Genomic DNA, 23,104 nt, shown 5'->3' with positions numbered 1-23,104 from the left:
AGAAAACTCAAACAAAGACAGCAAAACGAATAACAGCAAAACTATTACTACGAACATTGTATAGCATACACACTCTGTGCCACTCTCGGTGTCATTTAGACTAGTTGCATTCAACTTGATAGCCGTTCCTATCGAATGGGTGTGTTGTTCCAGTGTGATGATGAGTGCGCCGACCAGACATCAGCATCAGTTTGCAGACAAACACACACGCACTACAAGCACACATACAAGCAAAACTAGGGAATGTTACAGAAACAGAAAAGTGAATACAAACGAAACCCGAAACACGTAAAAGAGTGCATAGTACGAACGTAACAAAAAAGCTCTATTCTATTAGCATTGAGTTTCTTCTCAAGCGTTAGTGTGGGATGTGAGAGAAAAGAATGGAAGTTGATAAAAATCGACGCATGAGTTACGTTAAAAAGGCAACCGAAGTAAACAGACACAAAGGTGGACGATAAAGTAGCTCTTAATTACACAGTTTTCACGTGAAAAACAAAAACTGTGTTTTTTTTAACCGAATCTTGGGTAATGATCGTAAATTAAACACATAAAATACGAGACAAACAAAACACGAAACAAAAAAATAAGAAAGAAGAACAGGACATCTCTAAACGCCAAACATAGTAATTAGAACAACAAAGAACAAAGAAAAAAACAAAATATAGTATCGTCTATTTAAAAGTAGTTGTAATTTGAGAGAGAACAAGAGCGAGAGATATTAGAAACGACATACAGAGAGAGAAAATAGAGAGAAAGTAGGGAGAGAGAGAGAGAGAGAAACAGAGAGAGAACAAAAAATATGTAAATGTTGAATGCAACATGAATGATATTTGTTTTGTTGATATTTTCGATCGAATGAAGCAAAGTTAAGGAAAAAATTGATGAAAAACAAAACTCATTCGCGAAAGTGAAATGAGAGAGGTTAAAATGAAGTAAACATAAAAAAAACTAACAACTCCAGCACTACCACAATAGAGTAATAAGTAGAAAAATTGGGATAAACAGACTAGAAGAAAGAGCGATATAGCGTTCTAGGGGTTACACACATACTACATAAACTTTACACGCATACAGAGAGACGACACATGCACACACAATTACAGCCACACTTACACATACACTCATGTGCACATGTGGAGTGATGGAAATCTTATGATATAAACAATCTTATTTCCTTTGCGGCACATAAACCCCTCCCTCCCCTTTACCTCCAAGCAGCAGAGTTTGTCTAACAGCATTTGATCCCGTTTGAGTGCCGGCAAAGAAGAGAACTTCCACCATTAGATGGGAAGGTGTGAGCGCTACTGGAAGGATTTTTGGCAACGAAATTGTACGTTTGAAAAATTAGTTGAATGTAGCCCTATACGAGAAGGTAGCAGAGGTATATTAGAGGAATAGTTAATTTCCACACAAGGTTCCTTATAGAGTGATAGATAAGAATTGTTTTTGTATTGGTATACTTATTAGAGCAGCATTGCGGGGCGAAGGTTTTACTTTTCTAAACTATACTTTAACGGCTGTTTTGAAAACAGTCAAACCTATAAGTGCCAAGGCCAAAGTGTCGAATGTTTTTCCCACTTTCAAATTACTCTACAATCGGTAACACTGGGTACGCCGCCTTCGAATCCTTCCAGTAGGTGTTTCAGCACTAGTACCACTAGAAATTAGAAGATGAAGAAAAAACTACAAAAATTGTCTGTTTCCCCCCTCTTTTTAATAGAGAAAGAGAAGAAGAAAGAGAGATTTGGTGAGTGCACCGGTATTTTAAAGCACAACCGAAACGATATTTACTTAACAGCTCGCACAAGATTAGTAGTGAAACGATGTTAGTCAAATTGTTTAGCCCTCCTCTCCTGTCGGAATGAACGTTAGATAGTGCGCGAGTTAGGCAGATGGGAGGAAAAGTTAGTTACAAGAAGTTTGAAAGAGTTTGCAACAAAAAACAAAAAAAACCCCAAAACAGTACGAAGTTTTCAAATCGTTCCCGACCCCTCGAAAGACGCTGTTGCGGGGCTTTGTTGTGTTTTGCGTTTTAGCACAGATATTCTCTTGATACTTGTTCTAGATGAAAATGCACATAAAACAGTAAATGAAGAATAAAAACTAACAATAAAAAACTAATAAAAAGAAGTAATTGCAAGTCTCTTGCCACAAATCCAAACACATAGAGCAGAAGAAAAAAAAATCGGCGAGAGAGATAGTGTTCTATTTACTACCATCACCACCAACCGACACCACTCATGTGAAACTAGAGTTTTCCTATTCGATTGCCATCAGATTTGGTAGCTGAGCGGATAGTGATGAGAATAAATTGCACATTAAACTACACTCACTTCACTTCACATACTCATTCACAAACACAAACAATACCACACCACCACCAGGACACGAGGGATTCGTTCACGAAAAAAAAACTTATACAGAAAAATCCATAGTAACAGAAGCAAAGCTATATATATTTGTAGATAAGAAACTGTTATCTTACCAAATAAAATCGGAAACGTCCATTGCAGAATCGCCAGTCGATGAGTTTAGAGTTTTTTTTTTTGTTTGGATTCAAAAGATGGAGGACTTTATATTTGAATGGAGTTGGATACGAATGAAACAGCCAAATTAAAGTGATCCCGATTCTCAAGCCCGGTACATGTTCCACACATTCTTCCAGCTATCGTCCGATCAACCTACTGAGCTCTTTTGGCAGACTGTTAAAAATGATAATCTTCTGGAGACTGTGAGCCATTGTCAACGAGTCTTAAATCTAGCTAGCGGATCTTAATGTCCACTGTAATGTGGTGAAAGGCGTTCGACAGGGTGTGGAATGCTTACTTCATTCACTAACTCCTTCAGCATCAACTTTCGTTATACCTGATTAACATGATCAAGAATTATTTGCTTCAGCGCACCTTTCCTTGGGCCTAACGACTAAGCACCCAATACCTGGAATGGTTATTGGGTTAAAAGTGACCGCTCTTTCCTGAGAACAAGACCCCTACACCACCATGGAAAGACCATCCATCACACCAAGACCAGAGAATCCTATCATGACTTCGAATAGGACACACCTGAATCATCCACACCTTTTTATTGCAAAAATCCAGCCCACCACTATGCAGTTTCTGTGGCGTCGACATCACCGTCCGTCACATCCTAACTGAATACCATGGTTATACAGCAGAACGCATCACCTGCAAATTGGACCACAGCATCGACACCATCCTCTCATCAGACAGCGATTGCCAGCGAAAACTGTTAAAATTCCTTCGTATAACTAGCCTTTATAAAGAACTCTAACCAAAACCACATGTAAAACAGACAAACATTCTAAATAAAATCAACGGATAGTTTTAAGGAAGCCGAGATTACCCGGTATAAGGTATTTGCAAGTCACAAATGGCTTGCTAAGAAGAATGTTAGATATTAAGTTTTAAGATTTAATCCACCGATTAAAAGAGGAGAATGGGGCCAATCAGCTCAAAGTCTCTATATACAAATAAACAAAAAAAAAAAACGACTAAGCAAGGAAAGAAAATGAGCAAATCAGTTATATACATGCGATGAGCATGACACCGTACAACCGGTAAGGCTCCCTTCCTGTGCCTCATGGTGTGACAGGTTTGTATCTCTTGCGTTTAAATAATTTGTATTAAATTTAATGTTTATATCATAAATTCATTATATTTTGCATAATGTTAGTAGTATTTAAAAAAGTGATTTAAATCTTCCCAGAGAAGCACAAAGCTATTGAATTACGTACCTTTGGAATTATAGCGGGATGATCGTAGATACATTTGAGACGAGGCATTGATCAATCCACTCTAGAAATAAGAGAAGATAATGATAAACATTATTATCTGTTCAAAAACCACTCTTTCCATTCATCAACATATCACCAAACATGCAATATCGTTTACTTCTTCGGCCAACTCATTCACAAATAAGCCTTATATCCTGTTATCACTTGTGGTATTAGTTTCAGGGGGTGTTTTACTCTATTCAATGTTAAACGCCCTGGTTCAGCGTGTTTCCAATAATTATAATTACAAATAAGAACAGTAAAATATCCAGATTTTCCCTATAAAAGACGATCCTCTGATGCTGGATGCTCAGTTAGTGACGATCGCTTGGAAGTGATCAGAACAAAAACCTCCAAAGTGTAGTTTTAAAAAGTGTTTAAGTGAAGTGAAAAAATGGTGAAATATTGCTAAACGTGAAGTGAACAGTGAATGAAATAAAAAATGTGGTTAAAATCCAACCGCATTGCACTGTATGTGCTGTTTTGGGTGTTTTGCTGTGTTGAAGGTGGATTTGATGATCAGTAAGTGTGAAACTAGTGCATAAAACGAGAGAAAGTGAAATATTTCCTTGAAGTATCAAAAGTGCTTTTGTGATCAGTATAATATCAAATTTTACCCATTTTATAACACAAAAACCAAAGCAAAATGGGCGTACAATGTGTTCTAGAAGAGAATGGTATACGCCTACCACAAGATAGCAAAATATAGATGTGATAACGCTTTTGGAAAGTGGAAACCAACAGCAAGTGTACCAGAAGTTTGTGTTAAAAAAATTGTAATTATATACATTGTGTGAACAGTTTTCGTGAAATTTTACAGTATTCAAGTGTTTAATTGCTTTACAAAAATTCGTAACTTTTGTTGATATGAGCAAAACATATCCAATGGGGGCGTACAACGTTATCTGGTTCTTCTCTTACATACGCACACAACTTGAAATATGTGGAACAAGTTATCGAAAGAACAGCTATAAAAGCAGCAATAGAAGTTTTATTTACTGTACGTTATGCCGCATGGAAATTAATTTCATTTCTTCAGTGATCTTCATCCACTTGACTCTTTGTAAAACGGCAGTTAGGACCTTGAAATTTTGATGATCTAGTCACATACTGAAAATCAAAAGTAGATTCTTGTAAGACACTTTTTCCCTAAAATTTTAACTCCACTTCTAGGGCCAAAATACTCGCCACCAATGGGCACATTATTATCGAATCGGCACAGGACAGGAATATTACCTTCTACATGAAGGGAAGCGGTCATCTGAACATCGGCGGGCTAAGCATTGAGCAAGTGTTGCGAACATTGTCGAAAATGATGATCGATGGACGACCGTCAACCGACAGCCAACCCTTTCTGCCCGGCGGCAGTGTGGCCGATCAGGTGCAGCTGCTTGCGACGTACGTCAGCGGTCCTTATGGGTTGATAAAGCGTGTTGAAACCCTCGAACAGCAGTAAGTAGAGCATATAAGAGCTTTCTTCTAACTTCAGAAGCTCTCAACGGACAAAATTTGTGTTTTTTTTTGTTATTCTGTAGATCTTCATCACGAAATGTAACACAGATGAATCCCCGTATCGGTGCGCTTGCTCGGCGCGTCCGCAATGTGGAAACGAAGGTGGCTCTCCTGATGACCACGCTGCAGGTAAACCGCTGTACCAGTGGACCCTGTCAGAACGGAGGCACCTGCATCGCTCAGTACGACTCGTTCATGTGCCTGTGTCCGAGCAACTGGGAGGGCCAGACGTGCACGACGGACGTGAACGAGTGTGCACTGTTTGCGGGCACCGATCTGGGCTGCCAGAATGGGGCGACGTGTAAGAACATACACGGTGGCTACACCTGCATGTGCCCGGACGGGTGGCGTGGCATCCACTGTAACACCCGGTCGCAGGACTGTGCCACAGCTGGGGCCGATCTGTGTGGTCATGGTACATGCGTGCAGGCAAAGGATGGCTACCGCTGTATCTGTGATCAGGGCTGGAAGACGAACGGGCTGACGCCGGCCTGTTCGGTGGATGTGGATGAGTGTAGCGAATCGAAGCCACACTGCTCGAAGGACCCGGAAGTGAGCTGCATCAATTTGCCGGGCTCGTTCGTTTGTGGTCCGTGTCCGGCGGGCTACAGCGGGAATGGGTTCTACTGCGTCGACATTGATGAGTGTGAAACGAACAACGGAGGCTGCAGTACGTCGCCTTCGGTGCAGTGTATCAATACGAGGGTAAATCCAGAAGATTTTGGGTACTTTTGAAAGGGTTTTAGTAATATGCACTCATCATTCGTTACATTTAAGGGATCGTATCGTTGTGGGAACTGTCCAGCGGGCTACACTGGCGATGGTAGGACGTGTTTGGCGCAGGGTAACCGGTGTACACAGGGACTTTGCCATCCGATGGCCCGATGTGTGGATTATGGTAGTGCTGTGCCGAACTGCATCTGTCTGCCGGGCTACATTGGGTCCGGGTTTGGCCCGAACGGATGCTATCGCTCATCAATGAATCCTTGTGCCAGTGCTCCTTGCAGGGTAAGTGTCGGATTTAACCCGGAAAAATGTGTGGAATATATCGCTAATTGCTTTGGTGTCGAATCTCCCCCAGAACGGTGGCACCTGCACGAAGATTGACGCACAAAACTACAGCTGCGCCTGTCCACCGGGAACCAATCCACCGAACTGCATGCGCACGACCTCACCCTGCGAATCGAACCCGTGCCAAAACGGTGGCACTTGTGTCGGTTCCAGTGGCACCAGGAACTTTTTGTGCCGTTGTCCGGCTGGCTACACCGGTCTACGGTGTCAAACGCCTACGCGAACCTGCGGTGGCATCCGCTTCCAAATGTCCGGCACGCTGCGGTATCCCGAGTTTAACGGCACGTACAATCACAATGCGCGTTGCGCCTGGCTGATCAAGACGAACGAAACGCAGGTCCTGAACGTGACGTTCACACAGTTCAGCTTGGAAAATCCGGTCAGTTCGGGCGAGTGCAAGTACGACTGGTTACAGATACACGACGGACGCACGTCGGCCGCCCAAATCATTGGCCGGTTCTGTGGCAACGAGCTACCGCGTGGTGGTAACTTCCAGTCCACACATAACATGCTCTATCTGTGGTTCCGGTCGGACAATGCGACAGCGCACGATGGGTTCCAGCTGCGGTGGGAAAGCATCGATCCGGTCTGCGGTGGCACGATAGCGGCGGTCAGCCATGGGCTTATAGCTTCGCCCGGCACACCCGGTAACTATCCGCCAAATCGGGACTGCAAGTGGTATCTGCAGGCACCGCAGGGTCGTCGCCTGCAGTTCACCTTCTTCACGATGAAGATCGAGGTGCACGAAACCTGTGGCTTCGATTATCTGGAGATTACCGATGGGTTGCGGGATGAGGGTACACTGCTGGCCAAGTACTGCAACACCTCCCATCCGCCACCGCTGATCACACCGAGCAATGAGGCGACGGTACACTTCCACAGCGACGAGAGCGGCAATGACGCCGGCTTTCAGATTCATTACGCGGTGGTAGAAGGCGTGCCCGGATGTGGTGGGACGTATACGCAGCGGGAGGGCGTGATCAGTTCACCTCTGTCGCAAACGGACAACGTGTATCCGAACAATCTGAATTGTGAGTATCTGATCAAGCAACCGGTCGGGAGCCGGGTGGAGATCCGGTTCAGCAAGTTCCATCTCGAGCAAAGTGAGGCCTGTAAGTTCGACTATCTGGAGATCTTTGACGGGCCCAGCATGGAGGATCCCTCGCTCGGGAAGTTCTGCGGTGATCGGATGCCGCCTCTTTTCACCTCGACCGGGAACGCGCTGCTGCTCAAGTTCCACACCGACTGGTCGGCACCGAACCCGGGCTTTAGCTTGCTGTACAAGATTAAGTGCGGCGGTACGTTTACCGATCCCGCGGTGGAGCTAATATCGCCCTCGTACCCGCAGATGTACCCATCCGATCAGCTGTGTGACTACGTCATTCACGCACCGCTCGGCAAGGCGATCGTACTCGACTTTCAGGACTTTGACTTTGAGAAGAACAGCTTCCCTAAGTGTGAGCTTGACTATGTGGAGCTGTACGATGGACTGCTGCCAACTAACGAGACACTGCTTGGGCGGTACTGCAGCACCAAATCACCACCTCAGACGATCTCGTCGAAAAATGTGCTTCTGCTACGGTTCGTGTCGGACGGATCGGTGTCGGGGCGCGGTTTTAAGGGCAACTTCTCCTTCCACGACGTCAGCTGCGGCGGTGTGCTGATGCGTGAAGACACCATCATCCGATCGCCGATGATCGCCGAGACGGGCAAGTATCAGCACGATGCGCAGTGCGAGTGGATTATTGTGGCGCCGGCGGGTCACGCAGTGCAGCTGACGTGGAACAGCTTCGAGCTGGAGGTGAGTGCTTGGTGCGTGTACGACTACGTGCAGGTGTTCGACAACTCGTCAATGGCGAACAGTCTGGTCGGGCGGTACTGCGGTACGGAGAAACCGCCAGCCATTACCAGCACCGGCAACATGGTGACGATCCGGTTCGTGACAGACTCTTCCTCGTCGAAGGATGGCTTCAGCTTGTCCTTTAACTTTATCGATGTGGAAAAGTGTAAGTGCTGTAGACCCTGGGTATATTATCGTACCTAGGGGTATATGATCGTACCTTTGCTAACCATTTATACATCGTCTAATGTTCTAATTATCGACGTTTAACCACATGACGCTGTCAAGTTGACGCTGTATCGATTTTAAGGTATCTTTCGGCTCTAGCTGCTTAGTCTGCTTACTCTCAAAAGCAATTTTCCCTTCATATACTTTAAAGAACACTGACACATTGGTATACTTGGATTATGAATTTGACTCTTGACGAGGGACTTTATGGCCGTTTTTTACAATTTTACTTTTTCAAGGGCGCAAAGTTTGCCAACCACTTACCAGATCAAGCATGATTACTATCTTTGTGGAATTAAACTTAGCAAAGTTACCGTCTCAAAATATCTTGGCGTATGACTTGACGAGACATTATCGTAATGAAAACACTCAAAATTAGACAAACAGGATGTTCGGCCTATGTCTCCGCAGTTATGTCCTCTGAAATTTAGGATCCCTTGTATTTACATTCCCTTCCTTGTTGTTGTGTCCACACAAAGAAAGTATTCTCGAGACGTATACGACACAAACAGAATAGAATGTATTTGCTAATCTTTGGTTTGTTATTACAATTAAGAGCGGGGAGAGCACGTCTATTCCTTCACCGGCCGTGATGCTCACTGCGAACGTCACCAGCTGACAGCCCCTCCCACAGGATGAGGCAGAGGTCCTAACACTACCCTTCTATTGCTTGTAATGCTGTTGGGTTCGTTCTATACTGGAGAATGCGTCGGTTGTTTGGTGAACTGCCGGGCAAATACCAAAATGATCGGACGAATTCAGCAAAAAGTCACACATCATTTCCCGACTGGTCGGATGCAATTCCTTCGCATCCTATTCGACGTCGATTACTCGTTCTCGAAACTTTAAAAACTCGCAAATATCACATCCAGGCATACCTTATCGAATGACGAAGTTCCCGTCTGTCCCGAATGTCTATCTGAATAATCCTTGATTCCTACTCACGACGCCTGCGTGACAGACCACTTCTCCTCATTCCTTCCCCCCATTCTCGTCACCGTCAGAGTGACCCATTCTTTCCGCTTTTAATGGTTAATAGCTTCTATACGGCAACAAAGATCCAGTTTCCCAATGCCTATCTCGTCTCGTCTCGTATGATTCATCGTCCCACTTGTTTCCTTAGCTTTAAGAACACATTTGTATAAACTCAGAGACAAACAAATAATCGCCAATAAAAAAAAAATATAATAATAATAATAATAATAATAATAATAATAGTAGTCATAATAATAAAAAAATTCCTCGCGGCATAATTCCAGCTTGCGGTGGCAACTTCTTCGCCACGAGCGGCATCATCCGTTCGCCTGGCTGGCCCAAAAACTACCCCTCCAACAAGGTGTGCGAGTGGGTCATCACCGTGCCGATGGGCCAGCAAATTATGTTGCTCGTGCACTCATTCAAGATGGAAAAGCACAGAATATGCCGGTTCGACGGGCTCACGATACGCAACGGTGGCACGCAGAACGCACCGCTCATCGGAAACTATTGTGGGGAGGACAACTTCAACGGTACGATCTCGTTCAGCCACCAGCTGTACCTGCGCTTCTACTCGGACAGCTCGCGCAACTACGCCGGCTTCATGATCGAGTGGGATTCGGCCACGACCGGTTGCGGCGGAGTACTGACCTCACCGCGCGGTTCCATCATCTCCCCGAACTATCCGCTTCCGTACGGACAGAACGCGCTCTGCACCTGGCGCATCTCGATGAGCCAAGGCTCGGCCATCCATATTGTATTCACCGATATGGATATGGAATCGCACAAGGACTGCCAGTACGACTATCTGGACATTTACGACGGTATCGATACGAGCGGCCGCAAGCTCGGTCGGTTCTGCAACGCAGAAACGGACCCGATCGTGCTGGACACGGACACCAACCACGCGATCATCCGGATGCGCACGGACGAGACAAACCAGCGGCGCGGCTTCCAGCTGAAGTACAACATCCTTTGCAGGCGCAATTTGACCGGGTACGGAGGAGTGATCGAGTCGCCCAACTTCCCGAACGAATACTCCGCCTCGATGGACTGCCGGTGGACGATCCGAGTACCGCCGGGAAATAAGATCAATCTAGAGTTTTCCCACTTTGACTTTGAGTCGATCACGCAGCAGACAGGAAGCAATGCGACGCACCAACGCTGCCCATTCGATTACGTCGAGCTGCAGGAGATGGGCACGGGCGATCTTCCCGTCGCACGGCGCTACTGTGCCAACAAACCGCCCCCGATCATTAGTATGGGCCGGTCGATCGATCTGATCTTCCACACGGACTCGAGCGGCGAGCAGATGGGCTTTCGGGCGGAATGGTCCATTAATGGGTGCGGCGGTTTGCTGACCAAACCGTGGGGGTCGTTCACCTCGCCGAACTACCCGAACCAGTACCCGAAGGAGACAGAATGCCACTGGACGATCCGGGTGGAGCCGGGCAAGCGGATCGAGCTGACGGTGGATGACTTCCACATGGAGACGAACGATCAGTGCCGGTTCGATGGGCTGCACATTGCGAACGATGCGAACTTTACGCAGCAGGTTACGAAGATCTGTCACGAGCAGCAGGAACCGGTACATCTGTCCAGCAGCGGGTCAGAGTTGTTTGTGAAGTTTTACAGTGACAGTACGTTCACGTACAAGGGTTTCCGGGCGAATTACAGGACAACGGATGCAAGTAAGTATCCCTCTGTCTTGCAATACAGATTATATGGCTACTAAAGTCGAAGCTTTTTTTCTCTCGCTCTACAGAATGTGGCGGTAAGATCACACTGCACGAGGGTTTCATCAGCTCACCCAACTATCCGTCCAACTACCCTGCGAACGCGTCCTGCCAGTGGCTCATCCAGACGGACGCTACGCATACGCTCCAACTCCGCCTCAAGTCGCTAGCGATCGAACGTTCGCCCAACTGTATCAATGACTCGCTGCAGGTGTACGATGGCAACGTCGCCTCCGCCGACCAGCTGCTTCTGACGTCCTGTGGCAGTGAACCGAACGTGACGTCCGTTTCGTCTACCGGGCACGAGATGCTGGTCACTTTCAAATCAAACGAACGCATGGAAGCGAAAGGATTCCAGGCAGAGTTCATGACGGTAGTTTCGAAAGATCCTATTCTCCAAAGATCGAAAGATCCTCTCCTGTTCAGTAGATGCTAAACTATATCCCCTGCTTTTTTCAATATCATTAGAATTGTGGATCACGCATCGAAGTGAAACGGCCGGGTAATATTCTGCTCAACAAAGCGCACAAGATGTCATCGGACAACTGCACCTGGGTGCTGATAGCGCCGGAACCAACGCAACGCATCACGCTGACCATCGCACATCTGAGCGTAATGGACCTGGAGGGCGACTGCTTTGCCAGTGTTACCGTGTACGACGGCGATACCACGGATGGGCCGAAACGTTTCGAAGGCTGCGGACACAAGATTCCGCCGGCGATCGTGAGCAATGGCAATGCGCTAACCGTGCTCGTTAGCTCCGAGGACTTGCTGCTGAGCAAGATTGACAACCTGTTCGTGGAAATGGCGTACACTACTATTGAAAATGGTAAGTTCGGGGGTTGGAGTGGTCGTAATTGAGATTGCTCATGGACGTACTTCCTCCGTTTTGTAGCCTGCGGTGGACGCTTGACGGCACTGATGGGTCAGTTTGCTTCCCCGAACTACCCGAACACCTACCCACTGAACGTTGAGTGCGTTTGGAAGCTGTCCGCTTCGCCTGGCAACAAGATGTCGCTGTTCTTCACGGAGCTGGATATTGAACCGTCGGATGACTGCAACGGTGACTACCTGGAGGTACGCGAGCGTGATGAAAATGGTCCCCTGCTGGGTGACTTCTGTGGCAACCAGGCGCCAACGAATCTGACCGAAGCGAGCAGCTTCTGGGTCAAGTTCCGCTCGAACGGTGCGGGCGTTGCCAAGGGATTCCGGGCGGAGTACTCTTACGGTAAGATGCGAAGTCGCGATGCGTCGTTTGGATTTCTTTTAGCTGGGATTTTGTACGTCGTTTTAGATACGATGAGTGAGATCACCGGTACGAGTGGTACGATCACATCTCCAATGTATCCTAGAAGCTACGCCAGGGCGGATAACATTGCGTGGCGCATTACCGTCGACATCGGGTCTGTGATCGCGATCTCCTTCAACAGATATGCGATCGATCGTCACACGGATGATCCGCTGATGTGTGATGGCGCTTTGCTGGTAAGTGATCCGTTTCGACGATCTTCACTATCAAGAATTCTTCCCCATTTCTCCATTTTCATTCCCATCAGATATACGACGGGTATGATGAGACGGCTGCCTCCCTGCTCACAGGCTGCGGCTACATCAAACCGGACCCGGTCACTTCTACCTCGAACGTGGTGTACATCCTGCTCGATCACTCGGACGTTATGGAATCGTCGTCGTTTTCGCTGAGCTGGCAGCAGAAGTTCGTCAGCAGCGCGGTCAACATCCCCGTCAACAATGAGTACTTCTGCGACGGCCATGCGACGATCGTGCTAAACAGCACCGACACCGTACAAAATCTCACCTCCCCGGGCTACCCGAACGGCTACACCAATGGGCTAAACTGTAGCTGGATCTTCCAGTCCGCCCTGCCGCTTTACCATCCCTTTTTGGTGCTAACCTTTGTCGATCTGGAAGAGTCGAGCGACTGTCTGGCGGACTACATCGAGGTATTCCACTCGTCCGATCTCGCCACGTGGCGATCGTACGGGCGCGTCTGCACCTATTTCCTGCGCGTTGCGAACAAGTTCCACGGCTCGCCGCACCTGAAGGTGGACTTCCGAACGGACTTCTACCAAAATCGGACCGGCTTCACCGGGTCCGTGTTTCTGCGCTGCGGCGGCCTGCTTACCGACCCGAACGGGGTCATCACGCAGCCAAACGCGTTGCCGATAATACCGCCCGCACCGAGCCCGATTGGGCGGCCCGATCTAGTGGACGCGTGCAGCTGGAACATCAGCGTCCGGGCGGGGCGTACGATCGAGCTTACGTTCGAGCAGCTCAACATAACCTCGGTTGCGACGCCGTACGCGAACAAAGGGTTCGTCGCCGTCATGAACGGTATCGATGACCATTCGCCACTGATTGGGCGGTACTCGGGCACGGAGCTGCCGGGGCCGATCAAAACCAGCAGCAACCGGGCGTTCGTGCAGTACCGGCCGAGCGACACCGGTGCGAACCGGTTCCGGCTGGTGTACCGCGAGGTTGGCGTCGAATGTGGGGGCGATCTCGTGCTGACCGCGCAGTCCAACTCGACGATCATCGCGACACCGAACTACCCGGACGTGCCGCCACCGCACACGGAGTGCTTCTGGAAGGTGCTGGCACCGGCCGGCGAGCTGTTGCGCGTCGAGCTGCTCAGTCAGATGCTGCTGCCCCGGATGCCCGGCTGCCGGTCGGAGTACGTCCAGCTGCGCGAAGGGCTCACCTCCCAGGCGCCGGAGCTGCTGCACTCCTGCACCGGCGATCTGACCAAGCGCATCATCACGCGCACGAACGCGCTGCAGGTGAAGTACTTTAACGATCGCGTCGAACCGAACAGCGCCATTCAGCTGCGCATTTCGCTGGCCAAGTGTGGCGGCGTGCAGCGCGGTTCGCACGGTACCATCACGTCGAAAAACTTCCCCCAGCCGGGCGGTTATCCGGTGCCGGCCGTGTGTGAGTACTACATCCAGGAGGGACAGTACGGCATGATGCAGCTCACCTTCGAGGATCTGCACCTGCCGATAAAGGCGAACTGTAGCGGCCAGGATCACGTGCGCATATTCTCCATTCTACCCGCACCGAACGAAACGGAGGTCGAGCTGGGCAAGTTTTGCGGCCAGGAAGTGCCGAAGCAACCGATACTGAGCGTGGTACCGAACGTGAAGATTGTCTTCACCGCCAACACGCCCAATCCGATCTTCCGAGGCTTCAGACTGAACTACGCCATCAACTACAGCCGCTGCAGCCACTCGCTGGTGGGCGAATCGGGCGAGTTCGCGAGCAACGGGTACGGTGAGCCGATGCAGCCGTTTTCGTTCTGCGAGTGGCGCATCACCGTGCCGGCCGGGCGGCGGGTGAAGGTCGAGTTTATCGATCTGGACATAGCGGATCAGGCCGCACCGTACCCGTGGTTCCAGCGGCTGTCATTTTACGACGGACTCAACTACCAGGTGCGCATCAAGGCCGTAACGACGAACGATAAAACGACACCGATCTACTCGAGCGACAACCGGATGATGGTGCAGTACCTCTCGAAAGCGATGACCGGGCGGCGCGGCTTCCGATTGCGCTACTCCAGCGATGAGTCGTCGCTGTGCGAGGGCAATCTAGACGGCTGGCAGGGTAGCATCAACAGCCCGGTGAACGTAACGACGGCGGTGTGCACGTACAAGCGCACCGACCCGACGCTGTCGCGCGATCCAAGCGCAGAGCCCAACGTTGGCACGCTGGCGCTCAACTTCCGCGAGGTGTATGCCGGTCCGTTCGAGCGGATGTGCGTAGACATTACGCGCAGCGCCACACCGATCGGTGGCACGAACGTGCTGAAGAAGCTGTGCGTAAACGCGACCAACGTGGTGGTAGTGTCGCCCTTTCCCAACACCGTCATCAACACGGCGCAGACGGCGTACAGCGGTGTGCTAGCGTTCAGGATGGACTATCGCGTGCACCAGTGTGGCGGTGTGTACGGAACCATCGCCAACATCAGCTACCCGGTCGGGTTGGAACCGTACGAACGGGACGGCCTGCACTGTGCGTGGTACGTGGCCTTCCCGGACCAGACGCTGATCAGCGTTGCGTTCGAGCGGTTCACGCTCCAGCAGCCCTGCGACCAGGAGTACCTGCTCGTGTACAACGGTCCCGGACCGAGCAGCCCACTGCTCGGGCGGTTCTGCAAAGACTCAGCGCCACCCGCCGAAGGTATCGTTACCCAGCGGCACCTCCTGTTCGTCGAATATCATACCGTGCCGGCCAACGGGTCATCCGGCAGTGCGGGTTCGGACTTTGAGCTGCGCCTTAGCAGCAAAAACTTTGGCTGTGGCGGTACACTGCACACCGGCACGCAAACGTTTGGTTCAGCGCTCAAGGACGGGAAGTATCTGCCCGGGCAGGAGTGCATCTGGTTGCTGCAGGCGAACGCGGGTCAACATATTGGTGTTCGGTTTACGGGCCGCTTCAACCTGCAGACGAGTCCCAACTGCACCAAAGACTACGTGGAGCTGTTCGATCAGCAGCGCAACCGGGAGTGGGTTAGTTTGGGCCGGGTGTGCGGAAAGGAAGTACCGCCCAGCTTCAACTCATCCGGCACGGTGATGAAGGTGGTGTTCCGAACGGACGAATCGATCGAGGGCGATGGTTTTACCATTCAATGGAACTCGAACTGTGGTGGTAAGTAGACGCATTTGCAAGACTCTTCAGTTTAAAAGAGGATGGGAAGAATGAACAACAGCTGCTTAGGGTTCATATTTCAAGCGAATGGACGAACTGTATTCACCAATATGTTTCACTGCAGTTCGTCCGGTCTTCTACCAGTAACGAAAATTTCCAGTCGTACCCAAGCATGAACGAACGGACCAACAAAGGGAACAATTTAAGAACGTACGGTCGTTTTAACTGCTGCTATTGGGATAACTCTGACTTAGATTCATGAAAATGAATTAATCTTTAAAGCAAATGTTAGAATCTGAATCACAAATTCTAAGATTCATCAATCTGCAAAGATTCACAATTCTTCAAAATTCAATCTTCAAATCTCTGTAAATTGATGAATTCTCATGATTTATGAAGAATGAACCATTTTCCACTTTATTGCTTTTCTCTGTATTGCACTTTGCTTCCTAAGTGAATGAGCCAATTTTATCCATCCACCTGTAATCTTTTGCACCATTGTTTTGGTCTCTTTTTCGAGTCCCGTCGTAACGATTCCTGAGTACTACATTATGACTGAACCGATAGATACGGCAAACGATGACGCTTTAGAGGTTGATTTATCTCCTGATTAGTATATCTTTAGATATTCATGACTCTTTAGATAAATTAATCTTGGAGATTCGTATGAGTCTTTACACTTTAACGAATCTTGATTGATATGAATCACAAATCCAGATTCAAACCACTCATTACCGAAGATTCATAAGTATGAACTAATGATGGGAAATTTTAAGCCTCCTTAATGTAAGTGAACAACATCAGGCTCATACAAATTCGCTCTTTAGCTCCATTTCAAAAAAAATCATTCTAAAAATAGTATGAACAGCAAATCGTTCGTGATATTTCTGAAAACAATTACACCAAATATCCTTTCTATGAACGACATTTCAACGATCATCGTTTGATCGGTCGCTCTAAATATTTTTTTTACGAAATTCGTTCGAAAAATCGTTCATAAGTTCCTAAGAACGATCGCACTAAATACGTGCATATGAACGACGATCCAAACGCTATCGCTATCGACCCAAACGAACGCTATCGGTCACAAAGGTTCCTAACCACTATCGCTCCAAACATAACCGTTCAAACCATAAACATTACATGCTTACATTACATGTAAGGAGTGTGTTGCCTTTTTGTCGAAACATTTTCCATGTGGAATCAATTTTCGTGCTTCCTTTTGAGTATACGGACAAAAGGTTTTTGGAATGCTTTAAAGTAATACATTTTAACTAAATTTTTATTAATATAAGTGAGCCTTCATGGCAAGGATTATTTCGATTTCTCCTCTAATTTTGTTTTCATCATGGGATGCACAACCTTGTCTCCTTCATCAATGAAGTAACGACCTACGTGCGGCCATACCGTCATCGGTTTAATTATCAACCTACTTAAAACAGCCAGTTGAAGTAATTCATCTCTATATCAAATGACTAAAACTGCATGCTTGTGCTGCTTCCCACCCGATAGGAATATTCTACGCCGAGCAGGAGACGAACGTCATCGTCAGCCCGAACTATCCGGCCAAGTACAACAACATGCAGGTGTGCAACTACACCATCCTGGCGAACACGTCCGATGCTGGTATCGAGTTTAACTTCCTCGACTTCGACCTGGAGGACTCGGTGGTCACGTCCGTGTGCTCTTACGACAACCTCACCGTCTACCGGAAGCTGGAATACGCCGAACCCATCACCTGGGAAAAGGTGGGCACGTACTGTCGCAAAACTCCACCGGCACGGTTCCGCGTGAAGGATCGGGCCGCGATCGTGTTCCGCACCGATCGGTACATACAGGCGCGCGGGTTCCGGTTCGAGTACCGGCTCGACACGTGCGGCGCAAACATTACGAGCTCGCGGCGCATCGAAAGCCCCGAACAGCTTCCCCCGGACGGTATGTACCGGCCGGCCCTGGTCTGCCGCTGGTACATCGACATCCCGCAGGGTCAGAAGGTGACGGTACGCTTCGAAACGCTCGAGATGGACCACACGGAATCGTGCTACTTCGACATGGTCGAGGTGTACCGGGGGCTAGAACAGACCCAGGACAAGCGGTTGGCGCTGCTGTGCGGCAATCTGACCAGCCACGCGCCGGCGATCGCGATCAGCGGCACCCGGCACGGTATGGTTTCGTTCAAGACGGAATCGTTCTCGACCTCGCGGGCCAAGATGACGGCGCTGGTACTGTACTCGCCCGACTGCGACAAGCACATTACGCTCGACGAACGGACGCCCAGCTACCGGCTGAACGTGATCGGCAGCGGGAACGATCGTGTGCAGGACTGTCAGTACGTGTTCCGCGCACCGAGCGGCTACACGCTGCGCATGGTGTTCGATCAGTTCCACGTGGGTTCGGCACGCAATACCGCGAACTGTACGGACGATTACGTCGAGCTGCGGGATGGAGGTAGCGTGTTTTCGATGCTGCTTGGCCGGTTCTGCGGCAATGAGCGTGTGAATGCGCAGTCCAGCTTCGGTTCGACGTTGCATCTGCGCTATGTGACGGATTCTGCGCTGCGCGGTACGCTGTTCGATGCGACCGTTACGATGGTTCCGTCGCTTTGCGGCGCAATGAACCGGAATCTGACGGGCGGTGCGATCGTGACGCTTAATACGCCCAACTTTGGAGGCAGCGGCAAGTACCCGCCGAACGCCCGGTGCTTGTGGCTGCTGGAAGCCGCACCCGGGAAACAGATTGAGATACAGTTCCTCACGATGGATCTGCAGCAGTACGATGAGGGTGGGCGAGAGTGTAAAGACTACATCGGCATTCGGGATGCTACTGTAAGTTACGTTCTTATTTAGATGCTTAGTGGAATCATTGGATTGGCTTAATTGTTCTTTTGGAATTTGCATTCGCAGCTAAAGTCGATCATTTACGAAGGTCTCGGAGATTCACTCATTTTCAACGGTGGCAGCAGCAGTAAGGCCAGCTTCTATCACGTAAGTGTGACGCAACCGCTCCACCGCGTAACAAATCTAACCCCCATCGCATCGCTTCCCATCCTGCAGGGTTCGCGGTACGCCAACGCGTACAACATCTACTGCGGCAGCAACTATCTGCCCAGCCCGTACGTATCGATCACCAACCGGGTGTACGTGAGCTTCGAAAGCGACGGCCAGATCGAGGGCAAGGGCGTCTCGCTGCGCGTGCACGAGAGCAGCGTGTGCGCCAAAAACTATACCGCCCTGCAGGGCCGCATCGTGCAGAACGAATTGCAAAAGGACCAGCAGTGCACGATCACGGTGCAGGTGCCGCACAACTACACGATCGCGCTGTACTTCAACATGTTCTACCTGTACAACGTGGACTGTGCGGTGCACGCGCTCAAGGCGTACGACGGTACGCACGAGTCGGCCGACCGGCTGCTGGGCGAGTACTGCAACTTTGCCACCCCGAACCCGCTCTTTACGACCGGCAACGTGCTGCGGCTCGTCTTCCCGGCGACCGACCGGGAGCTGGTGTCGTTGCAGCTCGATGCGACGTACGTTGCTACCGACCAGGGCCAGGGTTGTGGTGGCGAGTTGTACAACTATGGTGGCGTGTTTACCAGCCCGCTCTATCCGGCCAACAATCGGACGCGCATGGAATGTCTGTGGACGGTGACGGTGCCGAACAATCTGCTCGTGGCGTTGCGCTTCGAAGTGTTCGATCTGGGCAGCAAGTCGTCGTGTGCGACCGACTATCTGCAGGTGCTGGACCGGGAGGAAGATCCAAAGACCCCGAAGGCGGACGACGGGCAGGAGAAGGTCGTACGGCAACACTGCGGTGGGGAAAGCCCGGCCAACTACATTGGCACCGGCAGCACGATCCGGGTGCGTTACAAGAAGACGCAAAACTTTGCCGGCGTCGGATGGGTTATCAAGTTTATGGGCGTGGAGAAGGGTGTAGGGGTGAATGATTATTAATCGGTTTGAGGGATGGGGTTCTTTCATTGCTTCGCTTAAAAATTTGCTTAAAGTTGGTTAGCTTTTTTATTCTTCTTTTCTGTTGAAAATTGGAGACAAATGAGGGATTCAAAAGCTGACATATCTTTCAGTTGCGTCTGCCTTCTGTTCATCAAACAGCTAACGATCATCCAAATCCGAATGCTATACAGTTGTACCAGCAGAATAACTAGCTAAATGTAACATGCCTGCATCTGTCATGTAATAAAACAAATATATTTACAATACCTTACCCAGCGGCCGTCAGCTGTCGAGCACTTTCGTCAGTGCAGATATTATCCTTTTCAGCTGCCCTTTCTGCGACGATTGTAGGCGATGGTTTGCTGATGGAACCAATCGTTCCAGCTGGTCAGTGGCGCTCTGCAGACCTCTAAGGCACTTGGTAACTGGCACTTCACCTTCGCCCTCCCGCTGCTCGCTGGACGTTGGTTCAAATTTACGCTTCTTCGTCTGCGAACTGTTGTCCGCAAACATGTCCACATCATCAAGATCATCATCGTCGTCCGGAAACAGTTCATCGATTTGGTTGTTAATCGCTTGCGTTAAATCGCCAGTTGACTGTACGTCTCGCGTGTGATCAACTTTCCGCGCACAACGGTGCGCAACGGATGTTATCGTTCCGTTGGCACGAGGTTTTATCGTTGAAAGCTTCACAGACGCGTTCGAGTGCCACCGGGCGAGCTGCGATTGTAGGTGCGGCTGTTTGTTTAGAAGTTGCACTACGGACGGTGTATGGTTGTCCTTCAGGTTGGACAGCAAATGGAACGAGAATGCTTTCACGAACGCGCTTTTGTCGCGCAGAAGCACTTCCAGCCAGTTCGACACGTCCGTTAGGGAATCAGCTTTTAGCAGTAGCTTTCCGACTTGATACTTTATGTATGGTCTCGCATCGCCTATGCTTGACGCGTTTTTGATGCTCAACATGGAATTGGCCGACGAAACTGTTGCGCTTCGTTCGAGACAATCGAATATGCAACTGGTGGGAGTCGTTTTCATAATCGCATCCCAATTTAGCTGCGCGTTCCAGAAGCTCTTTACCGACGGATCCACCAATTTCGTCGTTGCTCCGGCGATGGAGAACAAGCCAAGCGTTTCGTAAAACACCTTTACGTTTCCCGGTGTAAGCTGAAGCGTTTTCACGCACTGTATCAGCCGCTTTTCCAAGCCCGCCGTGAACTGTCGCCTTCTACCTTCATCGATTTCGTTCGGCAACGGGCCTACGGCGGCCCACAATCGATCGTTTTTGCCATCGCCAATGGGAAAAGCGTCCAGCAGTCGCTCCTTGTGCGCGACCGGTAGAAAAACGAAAAGGTTCCGCAGCAGCTGGCGCACGTACACCTGCGTCGGTCGTGTGGTAAAGATCGAATAGCGATCGTTAACTGCCTTCCAGAATAGAAGATAGCTGTGCATGAGTTTCGGGGAGTGGTAGCGGACAAATACGGACCAAAGATCGATGCCGAGCAGTGCCGTGTGGCAGTGCTCTTCGTGGAGGATCATTCGTACCAGTGTTTCTTCGATCGTTTTTTGAGCCGCCCGATCTTTCAACCGCACACCGATCAGCACCAGTGCTGAGCAGTGAACGACTAGCTGTTTGTAGAGCGAGGGGTTTTCGAAGAGCAAGGAATCGGATCGTTTTAGCAAGACGCATACGCGCTGCAGAAGGTTGACACGGATGCAGTACAGGGAGAGCAAGGCATTATCGTTTGCGTTTGTAACGATTTGAGTAACGATGTGCATGGTCAGGGTGTAGTAGGAATGTATTTCTTGCACCGTACGGCACTCATACTGGGAAAACGCCTGAAGAATGAATGAAAATGATTTAAAAACTAAATAAAAATAGTTTTAAGTGCTTTTAGTATTACCTTTGCAAACGCCTCCGATCGGAACGAATTTTCCACGATAGCCATATAGCCAATGTGCAGATACTGCTCGACGCCCGCTGCCAGCTCAGTGCATAACGTTTGGCCGTGAAGGCAAGCTTTCACCTCCAGCACGGCGCTGATGATGGGCGTGTAGACACCCACGTCAATGTGTTGCTTGACCAGGCTCAGCAGCTTCAGCACCACGCGTAAGAAGAATGCGTTCAGCTTCAGCGTGATCGTGCTCTGTTTTGTGGGTTCGTTTTTAGTGCGCAGATCCGAAAAGGAAGCATTAATTCCGCTGTTCAGGATCGTTACTATCTCTCCGATGCATGCCGTTCTTCGTCGTGCTATAAGCTGATCCACGTGCTCGGTGCACAGTTTCACGACCGTCTTCCATACATCACTGGCTAGCAGCGAATCGATGGGGCTGATTTCGTTGGCCACACTTGCTAGCAGAGTACACACTGAAGAAGAAGGGAAGGATGAACATGTTTATGCTTTCTTCCAATATAATGAGCGATCCCTGTCATGTTGGGGCTTTCCGTTTTACCTTTCTGCAGATAATCATACTCTTCATCGTGATCCATTGCTCGAAAGTAGCTCCCCCGCCCGGGGCACGCTTCCCGTGGATACAGCAGCTCCAGAAACGCAACCAGAAGCTTCTTGCAAGCGGCATACAAAGACTTCATCGCTTCCAGCCCTTCCGCTTCCTGAGCCATCGTGACATAGTTTTTCCGCACGATCGTGTAGCACCGCAACAGGTACTCGGGAAATATGACAATCGAGCGTAGCAGCTGACATTGTTCCGCCTTTTCGGCAAGATACTCCACCAGCTTCTGCAGCACGTCGGCAAGCTTCAGCAGAATGGTGAGATTCTCCACGAAGAAGAACGACAGCGCATTGGACTGCAGTTCCGATTGTATCTGCAAGTAAACGGGATCGGGCGTTAGGACCTAATCTACACCCCCGGTTTTCGTGCGGTTCCTGGGTGACGCACTTTCTCAAGAAAGCAAACCAGCTCCGGCAGAATGGTGCAGGAAATTTCCAACTCAAACTCCTGCGGTTCAAACAGGTGTATCGCATCGGTGAAGAGGAACGCGTACAGATCGAGGTCACTTTCCTGTCGTCGCAGTCCCTTCAGCGAGGCCTGCGCTATGTCCTTTAGCGGCACGCTGCGGATCGCATCGCCGAGCAGCAGCAGATCGTTGGCACTGTTTAGTATCACTTTCGTTTCGCTCATCGTGCTGGGTGGGAATAAATCGCAACAAAAGCACTGATAAATGTCTGCGGTGTGCTGTACCCGGAGGTACCGGAATGCTGGCCTGTACCAGGGGGAAACAAACGCCAATCCAAGTAAACACAGCCCATCAAACAAGTGTCAGTGGAAGTGAGAAAGCGCGCCAAACAAAATAAAGCCCCCTTTGATCGCTTGT

At 49.5% G+C, this 23,104-nt stretch overlaps 2 protein-coding genes across 2 annotated transcripts; one reads left to right on the top strand and one right to left on the bottom strand.

Annotated features, from left to right (window-relative positions):
• The first annotated feature begins 4,125 nt into the window (after window positions 1-4,125).
• On the top strand, window positions 4,126-20,041 carry LOC121591937 (cubilin homolog). The gene is made up of 14 exons (XM_041913051.1): window positions 4,126-4,318; window positions 4,970-5,248; window positions 5,332-6,013; window positions 6,086-6,316; window positions 6,390-8,385; window positions 9,707-11,113; window positions 11,188-11,531; window positions 11,627-11,987; window positions 12,054-12,386; window positions 12,453-12,643; window positions 12,715-15,820; window positions 17,333-18,645; window positions 18,724-18,804; window positions 18,874-20,041. Exons 1-14 carry the CDS (start codon window positions 4,239-4,241, stop codon window positions 19,768-19,770), a joined length of 11,301 nt encoding a protein of 3,766 aa, XP_041768985.1. The 5' UTR covers window positions 4,126-4,238; the 3' UTR covers window positions 19,771-20,041.
• Window positions 20,038-23,038, bottom strand: LOC121591939. Its single transcript, XM_041913058.1, has 4 exons — window positions 22,669-23,038; window positions 22,222-22,594; window positions 21,672-22,135; window positions 20,038-21,606 (listed from the first exon to the last, which is right to left on the bottom strand). Exons 1-4 carry the CDS (start codon window positions 22,909-22,911, stop codon window positions 20,053-20,055), a joined length of 2,634 nt encoding a protein of 877 aa, XP_041768992.1. The 5' UTR covers window positions 22,912-23,038; the 3' UTR covers window positions 20,038-20,052.
• Between the last annotated feature and the right edge of the window lie 66 nt (window positions 23,039-23,104).

The sequence above is a fragment of the Anopheles merus genome, chromosome 2L (assembly GCF_017562075.2).
Source record: "Anopheles merus strain MAF chromosome 2L, AmerM5.1, whole genome shotgun sequence".
NCBI lineage: Eukaryota > Metazoa > Arthropoda > Insecta > Diptera > Culicidae > Anopheles > Anopheles merus.
The sequence above is the reverse complement of the archived record's forward strand: the minus strand, read 5'-3'. Positions and strand labels throughout refer to the sequence as shown.

Coding starts and splice junctions, on each gene's coding strand:
- LOC121591937 (XM_041913051.1), top strand. CDS start 4,239: ATGTGGTTAAAATCCAACCGCATTGCACTGTATGTGCTGTTTTGGGTG. Junction 6,014..6,085: donor TGCAGTGTATCAATACGAGG/GTAAATCCAGAA, acceptor GTTACATTTAAG/GGATCGTATCGTTGTGGGAA. Junction 6,317..6,389: donor GTGCCAGTGCTCCTTGCAGG/GTAAGTGTCGGA, acceptor AATCTCCCCCAG/AACGGTGGCACCTGCACGAA.
- LOC121591939 (XM_041913058.1), bottom strand. CDS start 22,911: ATGAGCGAAACGAAAGTGATACTAAACAGTGCCAACGATCTGCTGCTG. Junction 22,595..22,668: donor TGGTTTGCTTTCTTGAGAAA/GTGCGTCACCCA, acceptor GTTTACTTGCAG/ATACAATCGGAACTGCAGTC. Junction 22,136..22,221: donor GTATGATTATCTGCAGAAAG/GTAAAACGGAAA, acceptor CTTCTTCTTCAG/TGTGTACTCTGCTAGCAAGT.